Raw genomic sequence first — 25,357 nt, 5'->3', positions numbered from 1 at the left:
ATTTTCCCACTCTGGGTAAAAGACTTACCCTATATATTCTCCTAATGATCATATACACCTCTAGAAGATCACTCATTATCCCTCTGAGCTCCAAGGAATATAGTCCTAGCCTGCCCAACCTCTCCGTATAGCTCAGCCACTCAAGTCCTGGCAACATCCTTGTAAATTTTCTGTGCACTCTTTGCAGTTGAACAACATCCTTACTCTTGCAGATGACCAAAACTGAATACAATACGTTACTCCAAATGCTGCCTTACCATCATTTAACGGGTAAATCAAGAAGGGCATTGAAATAGCAGAAATCTGGCTTAATTGTTCAATGCTCATTTTCCAAATTAGTGCAGATATTAACTATCTTATCAACCAAGTTTCAGTCAACAATATAATATATTTATTAATACCAGAATTTAAAAAGCACTGTAGCTTCACCTGTGTCAATGATTTCCTAATTTGCCTTTTGCTACATAACTGCTCTGACTATCTGGTAATGCTGGATTCCTTTGTGTTGTCCCCAGCTGTGAATCCCTGCCGTCACAGCCCTTGTGGAGCCCGCGGATTCTGTCGGAGTGTGAATGGATCGTACGTCTGCACTTGCAAAGTCGGGTACTCTGGCAAGCATTGTAACACAGGTGAGTGCAGAGCAGTCGTATGCCATTGGCTCGTTCAAATAAGCACAAGAAGATTTGGAGCAAAGGAACGTCAATGGGCAGAACATGAGAGAAAGGCTAAGCAGATGTAAATGTTACTGGAACAATTCTGGGGAAATGTTACCATAAATAGCAAATACCAGAAGGCATAGTTTTAAGTTGAGAGGGGCAAAGTTTAAAGGAAATATGCAGTATCGGTTTTTATTAAAGAGGGTGGTGAGTGCTGGGTAGGCGCTGCCAAAGGTGGTAGAGGTAGATAAAATAGTGGCATTTTAAGACTTTTGGAAAGGCATATGGATAGGCAGGGAATAGACGATTATGGATTATGTACAGGCAGATAAGAATTGATCTTGGCATCGCGTTCGGCACAGACATACTGGGCCAACCGGCTTAATCCTGTGCGCTACTATTTATTTTGTTCGAAGAAAGGGCTGTTATCTTTATATTGGTTTGGGATAGAGTCCAAGTTTTCTTGTGGGCTGTGGAATTAATGAGAAAAGGAAGGGGTTTAAATGTGTGGACTGAGTCTATAATTTGATAAATTGTAATTGTGCAATGAGGTATTGTTACTTATTGTTGTTCATGGGTATCTTTTGATTAATCAAATCTCTTGACCCTCATTAGTATTTCTTACATTACTGCTGAGTCTGTGATTGACCACGTAGGAAACCAGTGCAGTACAATGAACAAAGGTCAATTAAATGGATATGAGTGAGCATTTGTAAAAGCTTATGAGTGGAATGAGTAGTCTTTGATACCTTAAAGCATGCATGGAAGTTGTTGAGCCCATGGCATGGTGGAACGTATTAGAGCAATAGAATGGACAGGTCTGATGCACAGAAGATAGACATAAAACACTGGAGTGACAGTGGGACAGGCAGCATCTCTGGAGAAAAGGAACGGGCGATGTTTTCAGTTGAGACGATTCTTCAGTCTGATGCACAGTCTCCTTTCCTTACAGCATTTTGTCCCCATCTCATGGGAAATGGGAGGTGGTGCAGGGCACAGTGGGGACGTAGTGATAATATAAAGAAGCTGGTAATGTAAAGCGACAAGTGATATCAGTGAGATGCTCCTCCTTTTACCCCATTTCCCAGAACTCGCTCCACCCGCGGAACTGAGAGTGGAGAAATCTGAGGAAAATGCCATCGAAATCTCGTGGAAGGCACCAGGAGCAGACAGCACCCAGGACTTGATCGATGGCTTTGCAGTAACGTACACGTCGTACAACGGGGAGATCCGCAAGACCGACTTTGTTGACAAGAGCAGGTCACGCCATCTGCTGAGATCGCTGTCACCGGGAAGACTTTACAACATCTCCATTTTCTCAGTGAAGCGCAATGTCAATCAGAATGACATCAGCAAACCTGCTGTGCTGCATGTGTGGACAAGTATGATCGCTTTGCTCTCTGTTAACTCAAAATGCCATGCAATACCATTTGTGTCCAGTTTAGAACTTTAGCAAGCTGGACTTGTTTGTTTTCCCTCTGTCTTGGCACAAAGAAAACAGGCCCTGGTTTCAGTAGGATGCTTTGCAATTTTCTATTTGTGCCTTAGATAAATGTTTGCTTAATCTTTCATACACTTATGCTGCTGATCAAGCTAATATCCCAATCGTAAAATAATTTGCAGTGCCTAAGGACAATGCAATTACACCAGGAATTATGGATAATGTTCATTTTTATATTGCAAGAATCATGGACCAGCGACCTAACACACACCAAGAGTCTCACAATATGATAATGACCAGACAGCATTCACAAATGCAGAAAATGCTGGTAATATTCATCAGGTCAGGCAGCATCCGTGAACAATGAAATAGATTTAATGTTTCATCATTCTCATTAAACATCGTCAATGTAAATTATTAATTTTCTCTTCATATCATATATCATATCATATATATACAGCCGGAAACAGGCCTTTTCGGCCCTCCAAGTCCGTGCCGCCCAGCGATCCCCGTACATTAACACTATCCTACACCCACTAGGAACAATTTTTACATTTACCCAGCCAATTAACCTACATACCTGTACGTCTTTGGAGTGTGGGAGGAAACCGAAGATCTCGGAGAAAACCCACGCAGGTCACGGGGAGAACGTACAAACTCTTTACAGTGCAGCACCCGTAGTCAGGATCGAACCTGAGTCTCCAGCGCTGCATTCGCTGTAAAGCAGCAACTCTACCGCTGCGCTACCTGCCGACCTGAGGTTCTCCAGCATTTTCTATAATTTTTTTCAGATTTGAAGCATGTAGTTTTTTTTTGTTGCTTTTTTATAGTCTTCGCTGATGTTGCCTGAAATTTTCTCAGAGGAGAACTGTCTCTTCCTCAAATGGTTCCATGAGATTAATTGCAGTTCCCTGTGAGGGCTCAATCCTGACCTCCGGAGCTGTCTGTGTGGAGTTTGCACCTTCTTGTGACCACGTGGGATTCATCCATGTGCTCTGGTGTCTCCCCACATCTCAAATATACGCATGTTGGTTGGTTAATTGGCCACAGCAAGTTGTTTCCAGGTGGTAAGTGAGTAGTAGAATCTGTGGGATCCGAAGAGAATATGGGAAGACAAACAAAAATGGGATTAAGGTCTTATTAGTGTAAATAGCTGGTTGGAGGTCAGTGTTAACTCATTGGGAAGAAGGGCTTGTTTTTGTGCTGTAACTCTCTATGACTTGATGATCCCCTGCTGATGGGAAAGCTACACTGCAGTCTCTTCTCTGGAAGTCCAGTTTCCATGTGGATATCAGCACATTAACCCCACCTATATCTCTCTGGATCCCTTGCTGCTGTACATTTGCAGGGTGCATTTGCAGGGGGCTGTGCAAAATTACTTATTACAGAAATTTATTTAACCGCCCCCCCCAAAAACAAATGAAGAAAACTGCAGACTTCTTGTATGAAATTTATCTTTGGTCTGTGTGAGAGTGTTGCCTACTTGGTTGTTCAACCTTTATAAATGTCAAGCATAGGGTGGTGAGTGGAGTTGGCTACTGATTCTGAATGACAAGCTTTGTCATTTTGCATCTGCAGATAAATCTGACCAAAGGTTTGACTACTCTGCATTTGTGTGGAGAATTTATACCACCTAAAGGGATTGGTGGAGATGACGGACAACTGCTGTGCTATTTTAAAAATGGGTCTAGGACATTCAAGCCCTCCATCAGTCAATATGATCATGGCTGACCTATTGGTTCAGTGTCACGCGACTGCGTTATTCCCATATTCCTTGATTCCAATAATGCTCAAAATTAATCTGTTAATTATTGTTAAGAGGAGAGCCTGAGCAGAAACTTTAAACCCTGCTTGTTGTTCCCTGCCCTTGGTCTGGGATTCATCCCAGGAATCGATTTTAGTTCATCCACCTAAACCATTTGTGTTAGCTACTCGCTCGCTCGGCCATACATTTCTAATCTTTCTTATGTATTGTTATCATTCTTGCCTCCTTTCTTAGCTTTGACCGTTTAATACTGAGAAACCTGCACCAGTGATACAAGCTGAGGTTTGGCACTCTTTGTAAAATAATGGCTTCAACTGATGACCATTTCTCCTCTTCTCCTTAGAACCCGGTCCTATTGGAAATCTATCTGTGGCAAATATCACCGCTACCAGTATATCCATCGCCTGGTCTTTGTATAGTCCGAAACAGGCAGCAACAAGCACAGTTCGACTGTCCCTGAAGTCTTCAGACTTGGTTAGGGACATAACAGTCCCACTGATTTCCAATCTCACACAGTACACCTTTGGGTAAGTCTGTATCTCCTGCCCCATCACCATCTAACACTCCTCACCCTTCATACAGGGAGGCATCCACTGGTGAAAGTATGCCTTAAGCTGAGGTACACATTTGCAATACAACCTTCTATTAGCAATTAAATTTATTGCACTATCTGGATCAAGTTATTTTGGTGGGAAGTTGAGGCAGTATTTGGATGCTGCAGTTTCTCCTGTGCCTGAGATATCGTGGCAGAGATAGACACAAAAAGCTGGAGTAACTCAGCAGAACAGCAGCATCTCTGGAGAGAAGGAATGGGTGACGTTTCGGGTCGAGACCCTTGTGCAGACTCTGAAGAAAGGTCTCGACCTGAAATGCCACCCATTCCTTCTCTCCAGAGATGCTGCCTGGCCCGCTGAGTTACTCCAGCTTGTTGGGTCTATCTTCGGTTTAAACCAGCATCTGCAGTTCCTTCCTACATTTATCGTGGCAGAGGACAGGTGGGAGAACTCTGGCCGACTTCTCAATACAGCCCACCAGCCTTTGCTAGGAATCCGAAAGTAAATGTCGTGTAAATATTCTAGCAATAACGTGGCCTTGAGCAAGACTGTGCCTTTGGAGTCTAGAGGAATAAGGGGTGATCATCTTGAAACATTTCATTTCTCAGGGGAATTGACAGGATCGATATCGAAATGTTTTCTCAAGTGGGAGAGTCTTGAATGAGGGAACATGGTTACATAGTCAGAGGGCAGTCATTTAAAACTGAAATTTCTTTACACAGAGGGTGGCCAGTCCCGTATTCTCTACCCCACAGGGTTCTATGGGCTGGTTCATTGGAAAGATTTAAATTGGAGAGAGATGTATTTCTGAAAGTGATGGATTGAGTGCTGTGGGGGTCTGGCAAAGAGGATTTGTTGAGGTCTGAGGTAGATCAGCTATGATCAGATAGAATGGTGGAACGCTTGCAGCGCTCTGCTCAAACCTATCCTGCCTATCTATATAACATTACGAGAGACATAGATAGGATCAAAGTCTATTTCTTGACTGGAGATGTCAAATACTATAAGGTGAGAGAGAGGGAGAGTTTGAAGAAAATTGACAAGGTGAGCCTTTAACACAGAATGTGGTTAGGGCCTAGAATGGGCTGCCAGGCGAGGAGGTAGAAGCGGATGCAACAACAATGTTTAAGAGACATTTGGACAGACACATGAACAGGCAGGGAATGGAGGGATATAGATCATGTATAGGCAAATGGGATTTATTTAAATTGGCATCATGTTCGGCATAGATGTCGTAGGCTGAAAGGCATGTTCCTGTGCTCTACTGTTCCATTTTCTATGTGACGATTTTCTAATGTGTTCATCTTGTGTCCAGAACCAAATCTACAACTGGCTAACAACCGCACATCAATATTAACCAAGAGAGCTAGCAATGAACAAACTAAGTCCTTTAAATAAATACGTTACAAGCTTCTCCCACTTGTCTGCCTACAGTGATCTTTCTCCACAAGAACTCTACACAGTGGAGGTTGTGCCACAGATGGGCCTTAAAGGTCAGGAAGACCCTTGGAGGGGAATAGCAACACAATCCGTAATTGTGTGGACACGTAAGTTCTTGCATGGTTTCATTGCAATTTTAAGAAAAGAATTTAAGAGTCGCAATAGTTTTTGTTTAAGTGCAGATGAAATGTGCTGTAACTCTTCAAGTTGACTGATGCCAAAACAATGTGTACAGTCACCTCTTGGTGTTTTGCTGTGGCTTATAAAACCTTCACGACTGCTCATTTGAGAAAATAACAAACAGCAGTCAAAATAGGCCAACTAAGTGGAAATTGTACCTAGTGGGTGTAGGCTTGTGTTAATGTGCAGACTCGGTGGGCCGAAGGGCCTGTTTCTGTGCTGCATCTCTAAACTAAATCTTAAGTCTATTGTGTTTCCTTCCTCTTCACTGTCAATCACATAACCAAATCTTGTATCATCTCCAAAATGTCTTTGACATGCCCCTGCATTTCGGCCTAAATGAATCATTTTTATTACAAAATCAAGGAGCCCGACACTGTCCTGTGGAACCATACCGTTAACACACAAAACCATAAGATAAATACCCTTAGCTTTGTGCTATTTAGCAAGTTTTTAATCTAATTTAAACCTCTTTCTTGGATTCATTGAACTTCTATGGTTTTCATCAGCCTTCATAAGACATAGGAACAGAATTAGGTCGTTTGGCCCATCAAGTCTGTTCCGCCATTTGATCAGCTGATTTATTCTTCCCTCTCAACCCCATTCTCCTGCCTTCTCCCCATAACCTTTGATGCTCTTACCAATCAAGAACCTATCAATCTCCACTTTAAAAATACCCAATTATTTGGCCTCCACAGCCATCTGTGGCAACGAATTCCACAGATTCATCACCCTCTAGCCAAAGATATTCCTCCTCATCTTCATTCTAAAGGTGCATCTTTTTACTCTAAGCATGTGCCCTCTGGTCCTAGACTCTCCCACTACTGGAAACATCCTTTCCACATCCACTCTATTTAAACCTTTCATTATTTGATAGGTTTCAATGAGATCCCTCCTTATCCTTCTGAACACCAGTGAATACAGGCCCAGAACCTTCAAATGCTCCTCATACATTAAACCAATTACACCCGGGATCATTCATGTAAACCTCCTCTGGACCCGCTCCATCACCAACACAGATATGGGGTCCGAAACTGCCCACAAAATTCCGAATGTGGCCTCATTAACGCCTCATAAAACCTCAGCATTTCATACTTGCTTTTATATTCTAGTCCCCTTGAAATTAATGCTCCATTTGGTCCATTCCCCCATCTGGGGAGACACCTTGCATGCTACCCAATATCATGCCTGATTATTGGTAAAAATGAGCCCAGCCCCCAACCAAGGTATCTTTGGGAAAAAATTATCCTCCTGATACCAGGCCAACATTACCGATGAAAACCTTCCACCTAATCCATGCTTGGCCACTTATTTATCTTGGTGGCCCAACTCTAGTTCCAATCCTGTGAAATAACTCTAGTGAAATGGACATCAGCCAAAGTGCGGTTGTGTACTTAGTGAATGCCCTGTGGTGGAGGTTCTAGGCATAGTGGCAGTCAACCATGGCTATCAGTGATGGCCGAGTGGCTTAAGGAACACCACAAACAAAAGCTCTCCATATGCCTCTCCCACAGGACCACTCCCTCCTTACAATCTTGTGCTGGCTGGAGTCACAACAACCACGGCAAAACTCCACTGGAACAACCCGCCATCTGGCTCCAGCAATGGCTTCATCTTGAATATCACAACCAACCACAACTTGAAAAGCCGCCATCTTCCCAATGGAAAGTTAACCACGTACAACTTGCGCAACCTGGAGGTGGGACGAAGGTACAAGCTGGCGCTAATGAGGGTGCTGAACACGGAGAGGGGCAAGCTGGTTAGTGACCCAGCCCATCTGACCTTCAGCACAGGTGCGTGCAAGCAGCAGAGTGCCTGATTATTGAGTAAACTGAGGAGATGCCAACAAGGATACTGGGCAGAGCCATGGGAATGGAGGAACAGGAAAAAATATGGTTCAGGAGGGAAGTGGTTAACAAAAGAATATAGATCCAGAGAGGCGGACTGGATTGCGGATAGAAGTGATATAGATTGGGTTCACAGCAGGAAGCTGGGAAATAGAATCTGAAGAGGACATTATTTGATAGGAAAGGGGATCAAATTTGCCTGGTAAAAGAAGGAAAAAGAGGGTGGATACATGGTATGATGAGGGAAAGCGAATTATATAGGCCAAGGTCTAGAATGGGAAGAAAACTGGTGCACTGACTAACCTACGATAAAGAATACAGACTATGGAAGGGTGGACTTGAGAGGATATGTGACCATGGAAGGGTCTAAGACGGTGTGCCTATGATGCTGCCTTTGCACCTCCAATTTCTGAATCCTCTCCCCATTTAGAAAGCAGTTTATGCCTTTATTCCTTCTACCAAAGTGCATGACCATACATTTTGCCACTTCTTTGCCCACTCGCCCAACCTGTCCAAGTCCTTCTACAAACCGAAGATCTGCAGATGATGGGGTAACAAAGAAATTGTAGATTGAAGAGTAGGATGGAAATGAGAAGGCCCAGACCAGAATGATGATACCCTCACACCCGGAGATGTTGCCGGCCCTGCAAATGATTCAACTTTCATCACAAAAGAAAGTGGAAAATGCTAAGGATTCTCACTGAGTCAGGCAGAATTTGTGGGGTGAGAAGCAGAGTTAACATTTCAGGCTGATGGCTTTTCAGCAGAATTGGGAGAAAGATAAATAGCATTTACTTTTTAATTAAATGAGCATGTATATGGTGCCTATTCTACCTATGGGTGTAGTTCACTGACTGCAATCATTAAAGCCAAGCTTTTCATTGTAACCTCAGGTGGGTATTTTATATTAGCTAATAGCATAGATTCTCAGGTAGAGGTAAATGGCAGAATTTTCAAGTGTACAGTGCACCTTGAAGATGGCTCGGTGACTTGGATGTCACTTCTCCTGCGGGATTAATTAAATGGAACGGCACTAATAATCGCCTTGCACCCTTTGTTAGTGGGAACCCACAGTAGCACAAGCCGAAGGGAAGGCCATGGGAAAGGCAAGGCCAAGTCAGAGCCTGCCAATGTAGGAGTGCACAACAATCTGCTGCATATCACAACACAACCTGATGAGGAGGCCGAAATCAATAACAGGAGCTACGAAGACAATTCCCAAGTCATAAGGTAGGTGCACTGTTTAAATCTTTCAAAATGTCTTCTTTATTCCTCTTGCCTCTTGCTTCAAGCCCTTGATTGAAAAGTACTCCAATGTGCAGGACTCACCAAGGGCATAAATAGCAAGGTCAAAGATGAGGCACAAATGTAAAACGTCCCTCAGTTTTGACATGGAGGAAAAATAATTTGTAACAGGAGGTGTTATGCCTGTAAGCCTCTTTGATATTCACAGTCACCCAGCAGTAGTCACTAATACCCAGATCCTGGAATGGTCAGGGGTTTTTGTTGACAATATGCCGTCAATATGCTGGACAAAATACAACAACCAAGGTTAAAGCAACAGGCCATCTATGCCGTGACTAAATCAGAAAGAATCGCAGAAAGTTTAGCTGTTTCCCCTCAGCGTTGATGGACAAAAAGAATTAGGATGAGAAGGAAGCATCAAAACCTCTGAAACTTCAATGTCAGCAATGATTCTAGCAAACAACCACAACATTTGTAACGTTAAGGAGCTAGACAATAACTGACTTCCAGAAGTTCCTTATGAATTTTAATTGATCAAGATTTAAGGTAGAATTACCTTGGTAGTCGATTTGAAGGTTTAGTGAGATTTGATTAAGGAGCAATGGTCATTTGCTTTAAAACAAGCTGTAAGCAATTTCAACTTGGAAGTACTTCATGGAGCAATGGAGAGCCTTTTATTTGGCTTGAAACTAGATACTGGCCTAAAGAATGATAGCGGGATTAGGCTGGGAATGTGTGACGGACACTGAAGAAGGAATTTTACTCCAATATCTAGCCAGGTATAGTTATCCTCTAGGGGATTGAGGACTTAACATGGCAAGATTGTTTTGAATACATTGATTATATTTTAAAATCAATGACAAGACCAACCTATAGTCCCTGAGTCGAATTAGCCTTGACAAGTCCATGTAAACGCAATCTGAAGAAGGGTCCCAATCTGAAATGTTACCTTTCCTTGTTCTCCAGAAATGCTACCTGACCCATTGAGTTACTCAAGCACTTTGATTTTTATTGATAAGTCATTATTTTCTTGACTTAATAATGAAGGAAATGCGATATCTACCGAGTCAGGATGGTGTGTACTTTGGAAGGAAACTTGTTGTGAGTGTTATTTCTCTGTACCCATTGATCTTCGAGGTGGTAGAGACTGGTATGGCAAAGCTCAGATAAACCACTGAGTGATTGGGTATCACAATGGTTCACGATCTGTTCACCTGGTGATGTTTGATGTGTTTCCTTTCAACTCACCAAGTTCCCTGTTCCAGCCCTCCCATCTGACTCTCTGCGGTTCAGGTTCCCTTGCTCCAGATTTACTGGTGCTTCTTTTTGACTTTCCACGCTCTCTTTAAACTAACCTGGATTCCGTTCCTCATGCTCCCTTTACACTTACAGGATACACGAGAAACATTATTATATTACTGTGCAACATATAAACAGGGTCAATTTGGAGTGTTGGAGTATTGGCATTCCCCATTTAATCTCTAGGGGGCAGACAAGGGGTTTGCATTCCCAGAAAACCGACCGCATCACGATTTTCCAGGACACAAAGTCTGATCATCTGTGTATTCGCCAATAAAATAAAAATTGAAACCCAAATTTTGTGAGAGTGAAGTTTACGTTGTATTTTAGATTTGTGGGCAGTGATTTGTGAATTCTGCAAGGGCCAAATTTCTGTAACTCGAGCGGCCACAACACCGGGTTTCGCGGGAAATGCATTAATTCTTCCAGAAAACCTCCAAGGTCTTGAGTGTGCTGGATTCTCTGAGCTTTATTGTACCGAGAAGAAGTATTGCCGAGTTGCTGCAGTGTGACCATGGTTTGCTGTTGTGGAGGGAGTGAATGCTTAAAGTAGTGGATGGTTACGTTGTGCTGAATAATGGCTTGCTGCTTGAACGTTGTTGAAACTGCCCTCATCCAGGAAAGCAGTGAGCATTCCTGCACATTCCTGACCTATGCCCTGGAGATGATAGAAAGCCTTTGGAAAATCGGGAAGTTGGTCTCTTGCGCAGTGATTTTAGCGTGCATTTACCTTGACTGTACATGGCCCTGGATAACTTGAGCCAGTGTGCAGGAATATTCAACCTGTGGTTAACTTGTGTTACACTAACATGAGTGCACATGGCAACATATTTGTATAATACTGCTTTTAGTTCTAACAGTGGTTCACCAGTAAAACGCCAAAGAGATTGGACTTCAATAAAGATACAAAAATCATAAATCATTTAATTTTCAGATACTCAGAGATGGTGGACGGAAGAGGGAGAATCAGTGCCATATTTGGCAATCTACAGCCCAAACCAATAACTCACCGAGCATGTAGGTACCAGAACACAAGTGACTTGCATTGCGTTGTTCATTTTGATATTTCAGGCATTGATCCTTAAAGGTACAACACATATTTATTTAGCAAGTAGAAACAATGCAATGTGCTTTGCAGAAGCAATTAAAAAAAAGTAATAGAAGATATTAAGAAGAGAGGGACGAACACAGTGCATGGGCAGCACGATGGCACAGTGGTAGAGTTGCTGCCTTACAACGCCGGAGATCCGTATTTGACCCTCACTATGGGTGCTTGTCTGTAGGGAGTTTGTACGTTCTCCCCATGACCTGCATGGATTTTCTCCGAGATCTTCAGTTTCCTCCCACACTCCAAAGATGTATAGGTTTGTAGGTTAATTTTTGGCTTGCTATAAATGTAAATTGTCCCTGGTGTGTGTAAGATAGTGTTAATGTGCGGGGATCGCTGGTCGGTGTAGACCCAGTGGGCCTAAGGGTCTGTTTTGGCACTGTATCTCTAAACTAAACAAAACAAAGCAGATTACTCTAGGGTGATTTCATTTTGGGTACCATCTTTTATCCTTGGTATCTTTATTGTTATCCCATTTAGATATTTTCAAAATCACTGAAACATCAAATAGATCATTTGTAAACTGGCCCACTAAAATCCATGCAGTCTTTTAACTTTATTGAACAGCCAAAAATGCATTCAGTTTATCTTGAAGAACCTGTCTGTTTCATTATCCCAAAGAACAGAGTTGTTTTTACCCCAGTATCAAAGCCCAAGGGAGGGAAGGAAGCCTAGTATAGAGTCTATGAACTTAAATTCCATCTCTGGTCATGGAGGTATCACTTTGTTCCATCTTTCATATTGTGCCTCATTGTTCACTGTAAATTGTTCCCTCAATCCATCATGAACTGATTGGCTCCTTGATTCATCAAAAAGAGTTTATCATCAGTGAAAATATCTTGTGGCCTCACAATAAGCAAAATGACCAGGTATCATTTGATTATCATAGTACTAGGAAGTTTTATTTGACTCTTAAGATATGGAAATGTTGTTCATCTTTTATTGCTTTCCTGAATAGCTCCAGCGCCTCCAATTCAACTGGAAAACTTGGAGGAATCTACTAATCGGATCAGTCTGGCCCTGGAGATGCAAGAGTCTGAGGCCAATGCCAAGTCTGAGACCAACAGCAAGCCTGGTAGGTACTTGATGTGTACCTGTGGGTATCTCTTAACCTGAGGAATGGCATGCAGAGAATAGCAGTTTATTTTAATAAGCACACCATAAAGGTGAAGGTCGGTGCAGAATAATCTATGAAAAAAATCAAGAAACTTCTAGGTTCAATTATTGGCTCCGAGTTGACAGAGCAATGGGAGAGTCAAACAACTTCATATCCCCCTCATTTAGAAAGTTAGAGAACATTGTGTGAGCTTAAAGCAATCCCTCAGCCAGAGCCACTCTAGACTCACTGCATAGAGGCCTCAACGCCAAGAATCCTATTTTAAAATTCTGAAAATGTTCACAAAGGCAAAGGGAGTTTCAATGAATGTTTCAATAAAAAGGTAGAATAATGGAGGATTGGAAGGAATTTGATGAGTTTGCATTTGCAGCAGCATGAGTGTCCAGCATATGGAAAATGTGGGAAGGGAAACCACAAAAAAGGCACATGAGTTAGAGAGGGACAGTCTATGTGGGTGACAGAAGGACTGGGTATCTGGGATTACTTGTGGGGGGGGGGGGGGGGGTGAGGGAGGGAGGGGCTGGTGTCCTGGAGAGGGATGGTCTGTATTGAGGAGATGGAGAGTTGTTTTCTCAGTGGAATGGGAGCTCGAGGATGGAATTGGCGGCTTTTATTTCTCGATCCCAATCGACAACTTTTCTATTTGCAGATGACCGCCAGGAATGTTCCTCAAACCCCTGTAAAAATGGAGGGACGTGCGTGAAGGGGATGAACTCATACCTGTGCGACTGTGAAGCAGGGTTCAAGGGGAAAAACTGTGAATTGTGTAAGGAAAGATTGAGTCTAACATCCATTGGATTCTTTGTATACTTTACTCTGAGGGTAACATCAAACTGATACCAACTAATTAAATAGAACTCAGTCTGGAGAAGCGTGAGATAATGCAATGGAGAATATAAGCAAGTAAAGAAATAACAATGAAACGGAATAAAGGAAAGGCCTTGGTAGAATGGTGTTAAGACAACAACGTTTCCCTCAATGTCTGCAGAATGAATGAGCTGTTCGTCGACTTCAGTAAGCAAGGCAGAGTGACATTCCTGTCAATATTAATGTGTTATAGACAATAGGTGCAGGAGTAGGCCATTCGGCCCTTCGAGCCAGCACCCCCATTCAATGTGATCATGGCTGATCATTCACAATCAGTACCCCGTTCCTGCCTTCTCCCCATACCCCCTGACTCCACTTTCTTTAAGAGCTCTATCTAACCCTCTCTTGAAAGCATCCAGAGAATTGGCAGCCACTGCCTTCTGAGGCAGAGAATTCCACAGATTCACAACTCTCTGACTGAAAAAGTTTTTCCTCATCTCTGTTCTAAATGGCCTACCCCTTATTCTTAAACTGTGGCCCCCAGAACTGTGGTTCTGGACTCCACCAACATTCGGAACATGTTTCCGACCTCTAACATGTTCAATCCCTTAATAATCCCTTAATCCAATCCCTTAATACTCTTGTATGTTTCAATAAGATCCCCTCTCATCCTTCTAAATTCCAGTGTGAAAGTGGAGATGGTCAAGAGCTTTGAGCGTAAATATAACTGACAATTTCTCCTGGTCCCACCACATTAACGCTATAGCTAAGAAAGCACAACACTGCTTTCACTTCTTTAGAATACTAAGGAAATTTGGCAAGTCTATAATGACTTTTACCAATTTCCACAGATGTGCTATAGAAAGCATCCGATCTGGAAGTGCCACAGCTCAATCTAGTAACTGCTCTGCCAAGACTGCAAGAAAGTGCAAAAAATGGTGAACAGCGCCTCTCCATCACGTAAACCAATCTCTCCCCCCATTGATCCTACACTTCACGCTAACTTGAAAAAGCTACCAACATCCCAGTCCTTCTCTTTTCCCCCCATCTCCCATCAAGCAGAAGATACAAAAGTTTGGAAGCACGTACCAGCATATTCAGAACAGCTTCTTTCCCTCTGTTGCATACTCTGGAACAGAACTCCCATATGCAAAGGATGAGTTACCAATCTCCCAATCTACCTCATTGTGGCCTTGCTCTTTTTGCGCATGTACTTCCTCTGTAGCTGCAATACTATATTCAGCATTCTGTTTCTTTATCTATTGCACTATATGATGTATGCATGTACAGTATGATTTACCTGAATATCATGCATAACAAAGTTTATCATGGTACACATGACAATAACAAACCAATACCAATACCAACAATAAATATAGGATATAGACACAAAAAGCTGGAGTAATTCAGCGGGTCTGACAGCATCTCCAGAGAAAAGGAATAGGTGACATTTCGGGTTAAGACCCTTCTCCAAACTGAGTATCTGAAGGGAAAAGGAAACGAGAGAGATATAGACGATGATATAGAAAGTTATAAAACAAATGAATGAAAGATATGCAAAAAAGTAATAAAGATAAAGGAGACAGGCCATTGTTAGCTGTGACCTAGGTGAAAACGAGTTACAGACAATGAGACATCAACACGACTTTGAAGTTGGTACAACGGCTTGGATGAGGGAGGGACGGAGAGAGAGGGTTGCATGGATTACTTGAAGGTAAAGAAATCAATGTTCATACCGTTGGGTTGTAACCCGTCCAAGCAAAATATGAGGTGGGGCAGCATACAACTCTCTCTGTAGTTTTTTTTTACAATAATGAGATATTAAGGATAATGTGCAATGCAGTACCTTTTAGTCTAGTAGAATGTAAATTGAGTAGAATGCTTTTCACACTGGGATTTGTTCATTAAAACTTATTTTTTCTTTTATTTAAGTTTGCAAGAAACTGCCACACCCCTGCACACGCCTATACTCCGAAACTAAATCTATTCCAGTGTGGGAGGACAGTGTCTTCCAGTTTAAGTAAGTTCAGGCAAGTTATTGTTTTGGGAATTCATGTGGTAATGGAATAAAACTTGAAAGTTACAATGCATGTTTGAATAATATTGAGGTTAATTTAAGAAATGAAACTGCATCAGTAAATAATTCTGTATGGCCATGGAGAGTGGAAAATGTAGAAGTATACATACTAGAACACCTGATTTTTCAGCAATTTTGGACATGGATGAGATAAATTATATTGAACTTTTCTAATCAAAACAAACTAGACGAAAGGGAAACCAGGGGGAGAAAACAGGTTGCAAAAGACTGATGGAGTGGCATAAGTGAAAATTAATAGAACTTTTTTGAGGAAGTACAGGTGCTCCACAACTTACGATGGGGCTACGGTCTATCAGAAACTGAAAATATTGTAAGTCAAAATGCTTTGAATACACGTGGTCACATAGCAGGAAGCGAGCTGCGGCCATTTGCACCATCGCAAAGCTGAAATAACGTAAGTCGAAGCATCGTAAGGCAGGGAGCATCTGTAAATAATAGGATAGATAAGGGTGAACTTGTGGGAGTATTGTGGAAGTTTGATTTTCAAATGTTATTTGATGAAGTTATTTGATGATGTTATTTGTTGTATAAGGTGCAGATTGGGAATAACATATTAGCAAAGATAGATGATTGCTTTAGGGATAGAAATGAGGACTTGGTAACCAAATAGGTCATTTTCAGGTTGGCAGTCTTACCAGTGGAGTAACACCAGGAACAGTTCAGTTCAGATCAGTTTAGTTTATTGCCATGTGTACCGAGCTACAGTGAAAATATTTTGTTGCGTGCTAACCAGTCAGCAGAAAGATGATTACAATCAATCCATTTACAGTCTATGCCTTCACATCTTAAACCTTTAACAGTGATAGAATTGTGATGATAGACACAAAAAGCTAGAGTAACTCAGCGGGACAGGCAGCATCTCTGGAGAGAAGGAATGGGTGACATTTCAGGTCGAGACCCTTCTTCAGACTGGTTAGGGATAAGGGAAATGAGAGATAAAGGTGATGATGAAGAGTGATAAAGAACAATGAATAAAAGATAGGCAAAAAAATAACGATGATAAAATAAATAGTCCAATGTTAGCTGTTTGTTGGATGAAAACACAAAGTTAGAGCGACGGGTGGGGGAGGGATAGGGAGAGGGGGAATGACGGGGCTACCTGAAGTGAGAGAAATCAATATGATACCACTGGGCTGTAAGCTGCACAAGCAAAATATGAGATGCTGTTCCTCCAATTTACGTTTAGCCTCTTTCTGACAATGGAGGAGTGCGCTTTGCCTTACTATGACAATGGAGGTTCTGTTGGAGGCAAAGGGAAGATTAGCGATTCGGGTTGAGACCCTGCCTCAGGAATCTCCGGGATCGTGCAGCTTGTTTCTGCTTTTATTTCTGATGTTCTTTTGGATTACAGTTGAGTTTTGATTTTGCTTTATAATCCCACGGGAGTTTGAGAAGTTCTCACATTTCCCTTTTGTTTTTAAGGTATAGAAGAATTTATAAAGTTCACCAGGATACCTGCTACAAAGAAGTTTGTGAGCTTGTAATACACAGAACACCCAGTGAGTATTCACACACATAATATATCACCACACACAGGCCCAGACATTCAGTTCACTGCTAGCCATTTGGTATTGAATGAAGTATGGATGTAAAAATTATACATATTGTATGTGTTATTTACAAGATATGGGACTGGTCATTTAAAACAGGTGTATAGAAATTTCACAAAGTGGCAAATGTGTGGAATTCTCCACACTATGGGGTTGGATATATTTGAGTTAGATAAATATTTTAACAAGGAATTGAAGGTTATAGGGAACTGGCATGGAAGAAAATGCGACTAGACCAGTTTTTGAAACGGGTTGGGTTGGCATGGATGAATGGGGCTGAAAGACTTGTTTCCATAATGTAGGACCTATGCCTCTAAGTTCATAAGTCCATAAGTGACAGGAGCAGAATTAGGCCATTAGGCCCATCAAGACTACTCCGCCATTCAATCATGGCTGATCTAGCTTTCAAACCCATTCTCCTGCCTTCTCCCTATAACCCCTGACACCCATACTAATCAAGAATCTATTAATCTCTGCCTTAAAAAATATCCATTGACTTGGCCTCCACAGCCTTCTGTGGCAAAGAATTCCACGGATTCGCCACCCTCTGACTAAAGAAATTCCCCCTCATCTCCTTCCTAAAGGTACGTCCTTTTTTTCTGAGGCTATGGCCTCTGTTCCTAGACTCTCCCACTAGTGAAAACATCCTCTCCACATCCACTTTATCCAAACCTAAGTGGAATAAAGGCCAGCTTAGTTCAGCCATGATTGAATGGCGGTGCCAGCCTGAGAATCAAATGGCCTATTCTCATTTCCTATGTTCTACTTTTTTTTAATTGTTAAGGAACATGAGGTCATTGGCTCGATCAGATTTCCAGGTAGAGGAATGAACAGAGAATCTTATCACACCTTGATCAGCTAAACAAAATCTTCTACGAAAACTCATGATCAATCTTGATTTCTGGCATGTTAGACTTGCAAACAATGCTGAAAATATGGACTGTGTTAATTTGATGGCAATAGGCAGCGGACATCTTCAAACCACCCAAATGCAAAGTAAATCCATGTTTCTCCCTGGATTCTTATGCCAGACCCTAATAACATAGAGATAAAAATCACAAACTACTCATGTGACAAATCATGCTTAATACTAAATACTTTTACAGGCAAAGAAAAGATGGTTCTCGGGAGGAAGGGAATTATTATCAAAATTAATACTGAAATAATTAATAAAGCATAAGGCACACTAGCTCCGATACAGGGCATAATTACAAATAGGTCGCAAAGATACAGACTCAAAAAGATTTTAATTTGAGGGACTTTTACTATTGGTGAAATTTGGGAAGTTGTACCAGGGTATCAGGGATTCGATATCTGTCCAATTATTACTAAAATAATGTCTTCCCTCTTCTTCAGGAAACAGAAGGTTATTCAGACATTAACTATTTACTTGTAAGTATGCCTTATGGATTTCATTTATTGATCCTTTATCCATTTGTATGTGTTTGTATTTGTGGTCCAGAATATGTGTGATGAATGGATGTATCCCTTCAGATGTGGTGTACTTACATATATTGTCAATGAGTGGGTGTTACGTCAGTTATAATGCAGTTTTGTGATACCCTGTACGTTGTAAAATGACATGCATTTTCTTGTGAATGAAAACATAATTGTCAAATGTTTACATGCTACCATGCATTGCTGTACTGATGAGTAATCTACGATGGATGAATGAATGATACTTTATTGTCACATATACTTAGAGTACCGAGATGCAGTGAAAAGCTTTGTTTTGCACACAACCTAGGCAGTACACAAGTGTCGCCATATGTTGGCACCAACAAAGGTACAACATACCGATCTGTCCTATCTACTGCTTGCTACCACATGTGGCAGCAGGCCCCCTTTTTCCCTTCTCCCCCCCCCCCCCCCCCCCCCCCACGCAAACTCCCCGTCCGTTCCTCCTTCCTTCTCGGCAACCCCCCCCCCGCATTCGGTCCCCCTTTGTTTTCGGCGGCCTCCCCACGCTGGGTCCCCCCATTGTTCTTAGTGGCCCTCTACTGGGTCCACCCATTGGTCTCACTGGTCTTCCTCGCTCTCGGTCCCTCCTCACCCTCAGTGGCGCAGTTTCCATAGACGCCAGTGGCTCGGAGTGATTTGGAGTCCACAGTGGGTGAGCCGGGACTACCGGGCCAGTCCTCCATCGTCAGTCTGTGGCAGACGAGTTCTCTTCTGACATCTGACTGCGGTGGGCGAGTGGGGCCTGTTCGCTGAGAGTGGCCCGGCCAGCTGCTCGATACTTTGTGTTAATTGCGCTTTTAGATCACAAAATCAGGACACTTCATTGGGCAGGAGTGTGTCAATAAATATCCATGTAATGTCACAGTTATGCTAAATATCAGAATGCTATAAGTTTGGGCTAATTCTATATAATATATGTACAGTATCAATACAACATATGCAAGCTTAATATGCATCTGTGTAGGAAGGAACTGCAGATGCTGGTTTGAACCGAAAAGAGGCACAAAATGCTGGAGTAACCCAGCAGGACAGGCAGCATCTCTGGAGAGAAGGAATGGGTGACGTTTTGGGGTGAGACTCTTCTTCAAACCATCTGAAAAAGCGTCTTGACCCGAAACATCACCCATTCCTTCTCTCCAGAGAAGCCTAATATGCATCTATTTTCATATGTATAATTCTCGATCAATATGCACGTTATATTTGGGATATTTGACATTTTCGACACTGATCTAGATACATAGACAATAGGTACAGATGTAGGCCATTCGGTCCTTTGAGCCAGCACCACCATTCAATGTGATCATGGCTGATCATCCATTATCAGTGGATGCCTTCTCCCCATATCCCTTGATTCCACTAGCCCCAAGAGGTCTATCGAACTCACTTTTGAATGCATCCAGTGAATTGGCCTCCACTGTCTCCTGAGGCAGAGAATTCACAACTCTCTGGGTGAAAACGTTTTTCCTCATCTCAGTTCTAAATGGCGTACCCCTTATTTTTAAACAGCGGCCCCGGGTTCCGGACTCCCCCTACATTGGGAACATGTTTCCTGCCTCTAGCGTGTCCAATCCCTTAATAATTTTATATGTATATATAAGATCCCCTCATCCTTCTAAATTCCAGTGTATACAAGCCCAGTCACTCCAATCATTCATCATATGACAGTCCCGTCAACCCGGGAATGAACCTCGTGAACCTGCGCTGCACTCCCTCAATAGCAAGAATGTCCTTCCTCAAATTAGGAGACAAAAACTGCACACAGTACTCCAAGTGCGGTCTCACCAGGGCCCTGTACAACTGCAGTAGGACCTCCTTGTTCCTAAACTCAAATCCTCTCACAATGAAGGCCAACATGCCATTAGCTTTCTTCACTGCCTGCTGTACCTGCATGCTTACTTTCAGTGACTGGTGAACAAGGACACCGAGATCTAGTTGTACTTCCCCTTTTCTTAACTTGACACCATTGAGATAATAATCTGGCTTCCTGTTCAAGCCACCAAAGTGGATCTCGCATTTATCCACATTATACTACATTTATCCACATTATACTACATTTCCCATGCATCTGCCCACTCACCCAACCTGTCCAAGTCATCCTGCATCCTCATAGCATCCTCTTCACAGTTCACACTGCCACCCAGCTTTGTGTCATTTGCAAATTTGCTAATGTTACTTTTAATTCCTTCATCTAAATCATTAATGTATATTGTAAATAGCTGCGGTGCCAGCACCGAGCCTTGTGGGACCCCACTAGTCACTGCCTGCCATTCTGAAAGGGACCCGTTAATCCCTACTCTTTGTTTCCTGTCTGCCAGCCAATTTTCTATCCATGTCAATACCCTATCCCCAATACCATTTTGCCCACTAATCTCCTGTGTGGGACCTTATCAAAGGCTTTCTGAAAGTCCAGGTACACTACATCCATTGGCTCTCCCTTGTCCATTTTACTTGTTACATCCTCAAAAAATTCCAGAAGATTAGTCAAGCATGATTTCTCCTTCGTAAATTTATGCTGACATGATCTAGATAAATATAATATCATGCAATGTAATATATGTAAAATTAATTGTTCCTCTTCACTTCTAACTGTGCTACTGCATTAGAATGCTTGCAAGATGCTTTGGCCATCTGATCCTGCTCTATTCTTTTAAGTCTGGGAGTCAGATTATCATTGTGTCTATGCTTACATATATCGTCAGTGAGTGGGTTTTACACCAGTCATAATGTGTGTTTGTGATATCCTGTGCATTGTAAAATGGCATTTTCTTGTGATGGGGAATATAAATTCACTCATCCCTTCCCACCCAAAACAGCCCCTCCCCAAATACCTTTCCATGCAATTGGTGGAAATGTCACACCTGTTCGTATAGCTCCTCTCTCACATTCATCCAGGTCCCGGGCAGTCCTTCCAGATGAGAGGCTCTCGTGCACAACCTCTCACCTCATCCACTGCATTTGGTGCTCCCGATGTGGCCTCCTTTACATTGGCTGAGACTAGAACATAGAACATTACAGAGCAAAAACAGGGTCTTTGGCCCACAATGCATTTGCCGAACATGATGCCAAGACATCCCTTATCTATCTGCACATAATCCAGAACCCTCCATATGCCTATCCAAAAGTCTCTTAAATGCCGCTATCATATTTGTCTCAACTACCAACCCCAGTAGTGCATTCCAGGCACTCATCACCCTCTGTGTAGAAAAAGTTGCACCACACATCTCCTTCAAATGTTGCCCTCTCGACTTAAAACTATGACCTTCAGTATTTGGATAATTCCATCCTGAGAAAAAAGGTTCTGACTGTCAACCCGATCTATGCCTCTCATATTGTCATAGACTTCTAGACAGGTCTCTCCACAACCGCTAGCATTCCAGAGATGTGTAAATATAAGAAAGGGTGTCTGTAAATCTTTGGTGGATAAGGTCTGCAATGCAGCCTCCAATGTGGACATAGTCTGGTGTTCACCATCTGGCCCAGCAAGGACTGTTAGGAGTAATCATTAGTTTATCATTAGGCTTTGACTGTAATCTTGATATTCACCGTAATTGTGGAAATAATGGGATTGAAACATTTCTCTCATTGTAGTGCTTAGTGTGTGTGTCAGTTGTACATAGCTCTGTACATTTGGCACTATTGAACTCAATGGAAACAAATGATGGAAGGTTGCCAACCCCCTTCCCACACATTTAGTATAAGCAGTGAGGAGTAGATTACTTTCCCACTGTTCAGCTATTAATTATTGTGAAGTAGTGATTACTTTCACAAAGGTTTTCTTGGGACTGATTACTGATCAATGTGAAAATGTTTATTGGTAGTTTCAATGGTTGGGCTTTGCCACAGACCAATGTTAATTGTTACTTTGACAGTCAATTGTTTATAAGCATCTAGGGGTTCTCTGGCTCCTTTTCCCCTCTCCCACATTTTCTGTCTCCATGTCAACAATTTTCCATCAATACCTGCTGAATATTTAGTTATACAACCTTAAGAATGTTTCATATCACACAGCAACCTCTGGCAGTACAAACTCTGACCTGCTTAACTCCATCCATTCTCATCTTATTTCTTTCTATTACTTTCACAGCCAAGCTCCACAAAAAACTCAATTAAGTTTTTAAGATATGACTTCCCCTGCACATAGCTGTATTGGGGAGAGGTCATGCTTTTACAGGTGTGAATAGATCCTATCCTATCACTAACAATCCTCTCCAATAATTTCCCTACCATTGATATAAGGCTCACCGGCCTATAATTTCCTGGTTTGAGACTACAGCCCTTTATAACAGAGGAACAACATTGGTTATGCTCTGGTGATCTGTGACCTGAACTGTAGCTAAATGGGATACAATATTTTCTGTCAATACCCTCTTGCCTTCCTCAATAACTGGGAATAAATCCTATCAGATTCTGAGAACTTTAATATTTAATACTTTTCTAGAAATCTAATATTTCCTCTATCAACTTTCCCCAGAATACTCCATCTTGATCTTGTTATCTCCCATGTCCTTCCATCTACATATTTCCAATATATCTACAAGAAGTACTCTTTTCTGCCCAGGGGCATTCGGGAGTGTCTCGGATAACTCTCCCAAACACCCCCACCCAACAATCTATGGGTAACTCACAGTACAACACATATCAACTGAAATCTGTTTTCATCCTTGTCGGACTTATAACTTTCTCTTCTCATCATTTTTCTTCTGTATTGCAACTTAATTTAAATCCAAATTTGATCACACTTTCTTTCGCACAAACTTATTATTTCCCAGGTATCCCCAGCAGACCTTCCTTTCTCCTTCAGCTTTGTGGAAATGAAACTTGTATGTGATATCTTTTGTTCATTACTACCAACTGTTCATCCTTTCCTACACTTTCCAGTCTTGGTGCGTTTGACCTGTGGGCTTTGGGTCCAATGCCATTATTTTCCCTTAAACAATAATATGGTGAGAGGAAGATTCTTGAAAGTGTTATTCACTTCCCTCATTCACTGTGAAATATTCTTTCTTTGTTTTAGGGTCTTGTAGCTGATGTGTGAAAGGAGATCACGTCCAAAGACATCAGAAGGATGGTTCTAGTTAATCCACCACAAGTTAACGCATTGTAAAGACGGGGCCACCCATTGAAGAGTCAGCCAAGACGTCTTAGTGTTGCTTTGTTCAATTTGAGGATGTCAGAGTCCAAAAAACTAGGACAGTTGAAATCTGATCAACACATAACTTACTGAAGAAGAATGCGTGTGTGGAAGGAAGGGAGGGGAGAGCAGATGCACACACTCTTACATGTCTTCGTGTTCAAACAGAGAGAGGTGAATGATTGAGTGAATGAATGCTTGTAGTGCAAGGGTGCCCATGAGTGTGAATGTGCCTGTGTATTCACAACTGTGTGTCAGCAGTGTATAAATTCTTCAAGCTGGGAGACAAGATTGCCGGGAATTTGAACTGCGTTGTCCTGATGATAGCATTGTGCAGATTTCAATCGAATAAGTGTGGCTCCAATATATTGTGTAAAATACAGAGCCCCTAGACTGCCTGACAGCGTGCTTAAAACCCGACCTCTCTTGCTATACCAATGTGGTATTTCCATTTGTGTTATGCTTGTGCTAGTTAGTAATTAAAATATTACAACAGTTTTTTAGCATGCAATTATCATTCATTTACTCTCATCAGTGTTGAGATTGCCCTGACTGTTTTCCTTTAAGATATTGGACCTGGTAGAGGTCAAATTAACTCTTGGACCCGTCTCTCTTACTAGATGATTCTAAGAGGGATTACCTGTGTACCGTGGTCCCACAATTGACAGTGCAACTTGGACCAAAGTTTTTTCTCATTCCTTTAGAGGATGAGTTTACTATTAAACCTTGGATGTCAACATCACAGAAAGTTCTTATTTGGCCCATTGTAACCATTTCTCTTTGCCAGGGCCATGTAAAGCTGATTCACTGTACACCTCTCCCTTTGCGTAATCCCTTATTGTATCTTGCTACACTTTAAAACTCACCCTAAAGTGAATACATTCTCTCAACTGTTCTCTGCCTGACCAAGTTTTTCTTGACTCTCCCCTCAATCTTTTAGTCACAATGTTGAATTGATGAACTCTTGATGGAGATTCCCTAACTGAAGAACATAGTCTTTCCCATTCATAGCCAGAACCTTTCAGTGCCAAGAGCACCTCATTTCAACCTCTTCCAAAGGAATAGTCTCATCCCAGTTCATGTGAGTGAAATCTGAACAGTTGAAAGGGATTTTTTTCATCTGTGGAGCCATACATTAAAAAGGAGAGGCCTTACACCTGCTGTATGAAAACTTTTTTTTAATGTCAATTTGCCATCGCCACAAATAAGATCTGTGTTTGATATGACACGCTATTATATAGCTATAGGATTTATATCATGGAAGAAATAAGGAACTGCAGATACTGCTTTCCAAAAACAGACACTGGAGTAACTCAGCATGTCAGTCAGCATCTCTGGAGCACATGGAGAGGTGACATTTCAGCTTGGGACTTTTCTTCAATCTTTGAGTTTTCTCTCATTAATTAGTAGATTCTGGAGCTGTTACATCTCATTAGGTCTTGGAGATAAATGAATGATTATGTACAGTATTAGAAATAGTGCTCCTGTGTGAAGATTGTCTTTTTGCTTTTTATTCCTCCTTAACGGAGGAATAAAAAATGGATCCAAGGTGGATCTCCGAGTTTAATGACATGGAATGTTATGATTATAAAAGGCACTTGGACAACTACGTGGATAGGATATGTTTGGAGGGATATGGACCCAATGCAGGGAAGTTG

The 25,357-nt window shown here is 41.9% G+C and overlaps 1 protein-coding gene across 1 annotated transcript in view; it reads left to right on the top strand.

Annotated features, from left to right (window-relative positions):
• The window catches only part of sned1 (sushi, nidogen and EGF-like domains 1), an 83,111-nt gene extending 58,946 nt beyond the window's left edge, over positions 1 to 24,165 (top strand). Inside the window, exons 17-29 of the mRNA XM_078410668.1 lie at positions 516 to 629; positions 1,745 to 2,038; positions 4,206 to 4,389; positions 5,851 to 5,963; positions 7,551 to 7,829; positions 8,945 to 9,113; positions 11,362 to 11,444; positions 12,494 to 12,610; positions 13,302 to 13,418; positions 15,392 to 15,479; positions 16,980 to 17,056; positions 18,464 to 18,499; positions 23,583 to 24,165. Of these exons, the coding sequence (XP_078266794.1) occupies positions 516 to 629; positions 1,745 to 2,038; positions 4,206 to 4,389; positions 5,851 to 5,963; positions 7,551 to 7,829; positions 8,945 to 9,113; positions 11,362 to 11,444; positions 12,494 to 12,610; positions 13,302 to 13,418; positions 15,392 to 15,479; positions 16,980 to 17,056; positions 18,464 to 18,489 (1,661 nt within the window). The 3' untranslated portion in view covers positions 18,490 to 18,499; positions 23,583 to 24,165. The remainder of the gene's footprint in view (positions 1 to 515; positions 630 to 1,744; positions 2,039 to 4,205; positions 4,390 to 5,850; positions 5,964 to 7,550; positions 7,830 to 8,944; positions 9,114 to 11,361; positions 11,445 to 12,493; positions 12,611 to 13,301; positions 13,419 to 15,391; positions 15,480 to 16,979; positions 17,057 to 18,463; positions 18,500 to 23,582) is intronic.
• The last annotated feature ends 1,192 nt before the right edge of the window (positions 24,166 to 25,357 follow it).

Source organism: Rhinoraja longicauda, chromosome 13, assembly GCF_053455715.1.
Source record: "Rhinoraja longicauda isolate Sanriku21f chromosome 13, sRhiLon1.1, whole genome shotgun sequence".
Classification (NCBI taxonomy): domain Eukaryota; kingdom Metazoa; phylum Chordata; class Chondrichthyes; order Rajiformes; family Arhynchobatidae; genus Rhinoraja; species Rhinoraja longicauda.
This window is presented reverse-complemented; position numbering and strand designations above follow the sequence as displayed.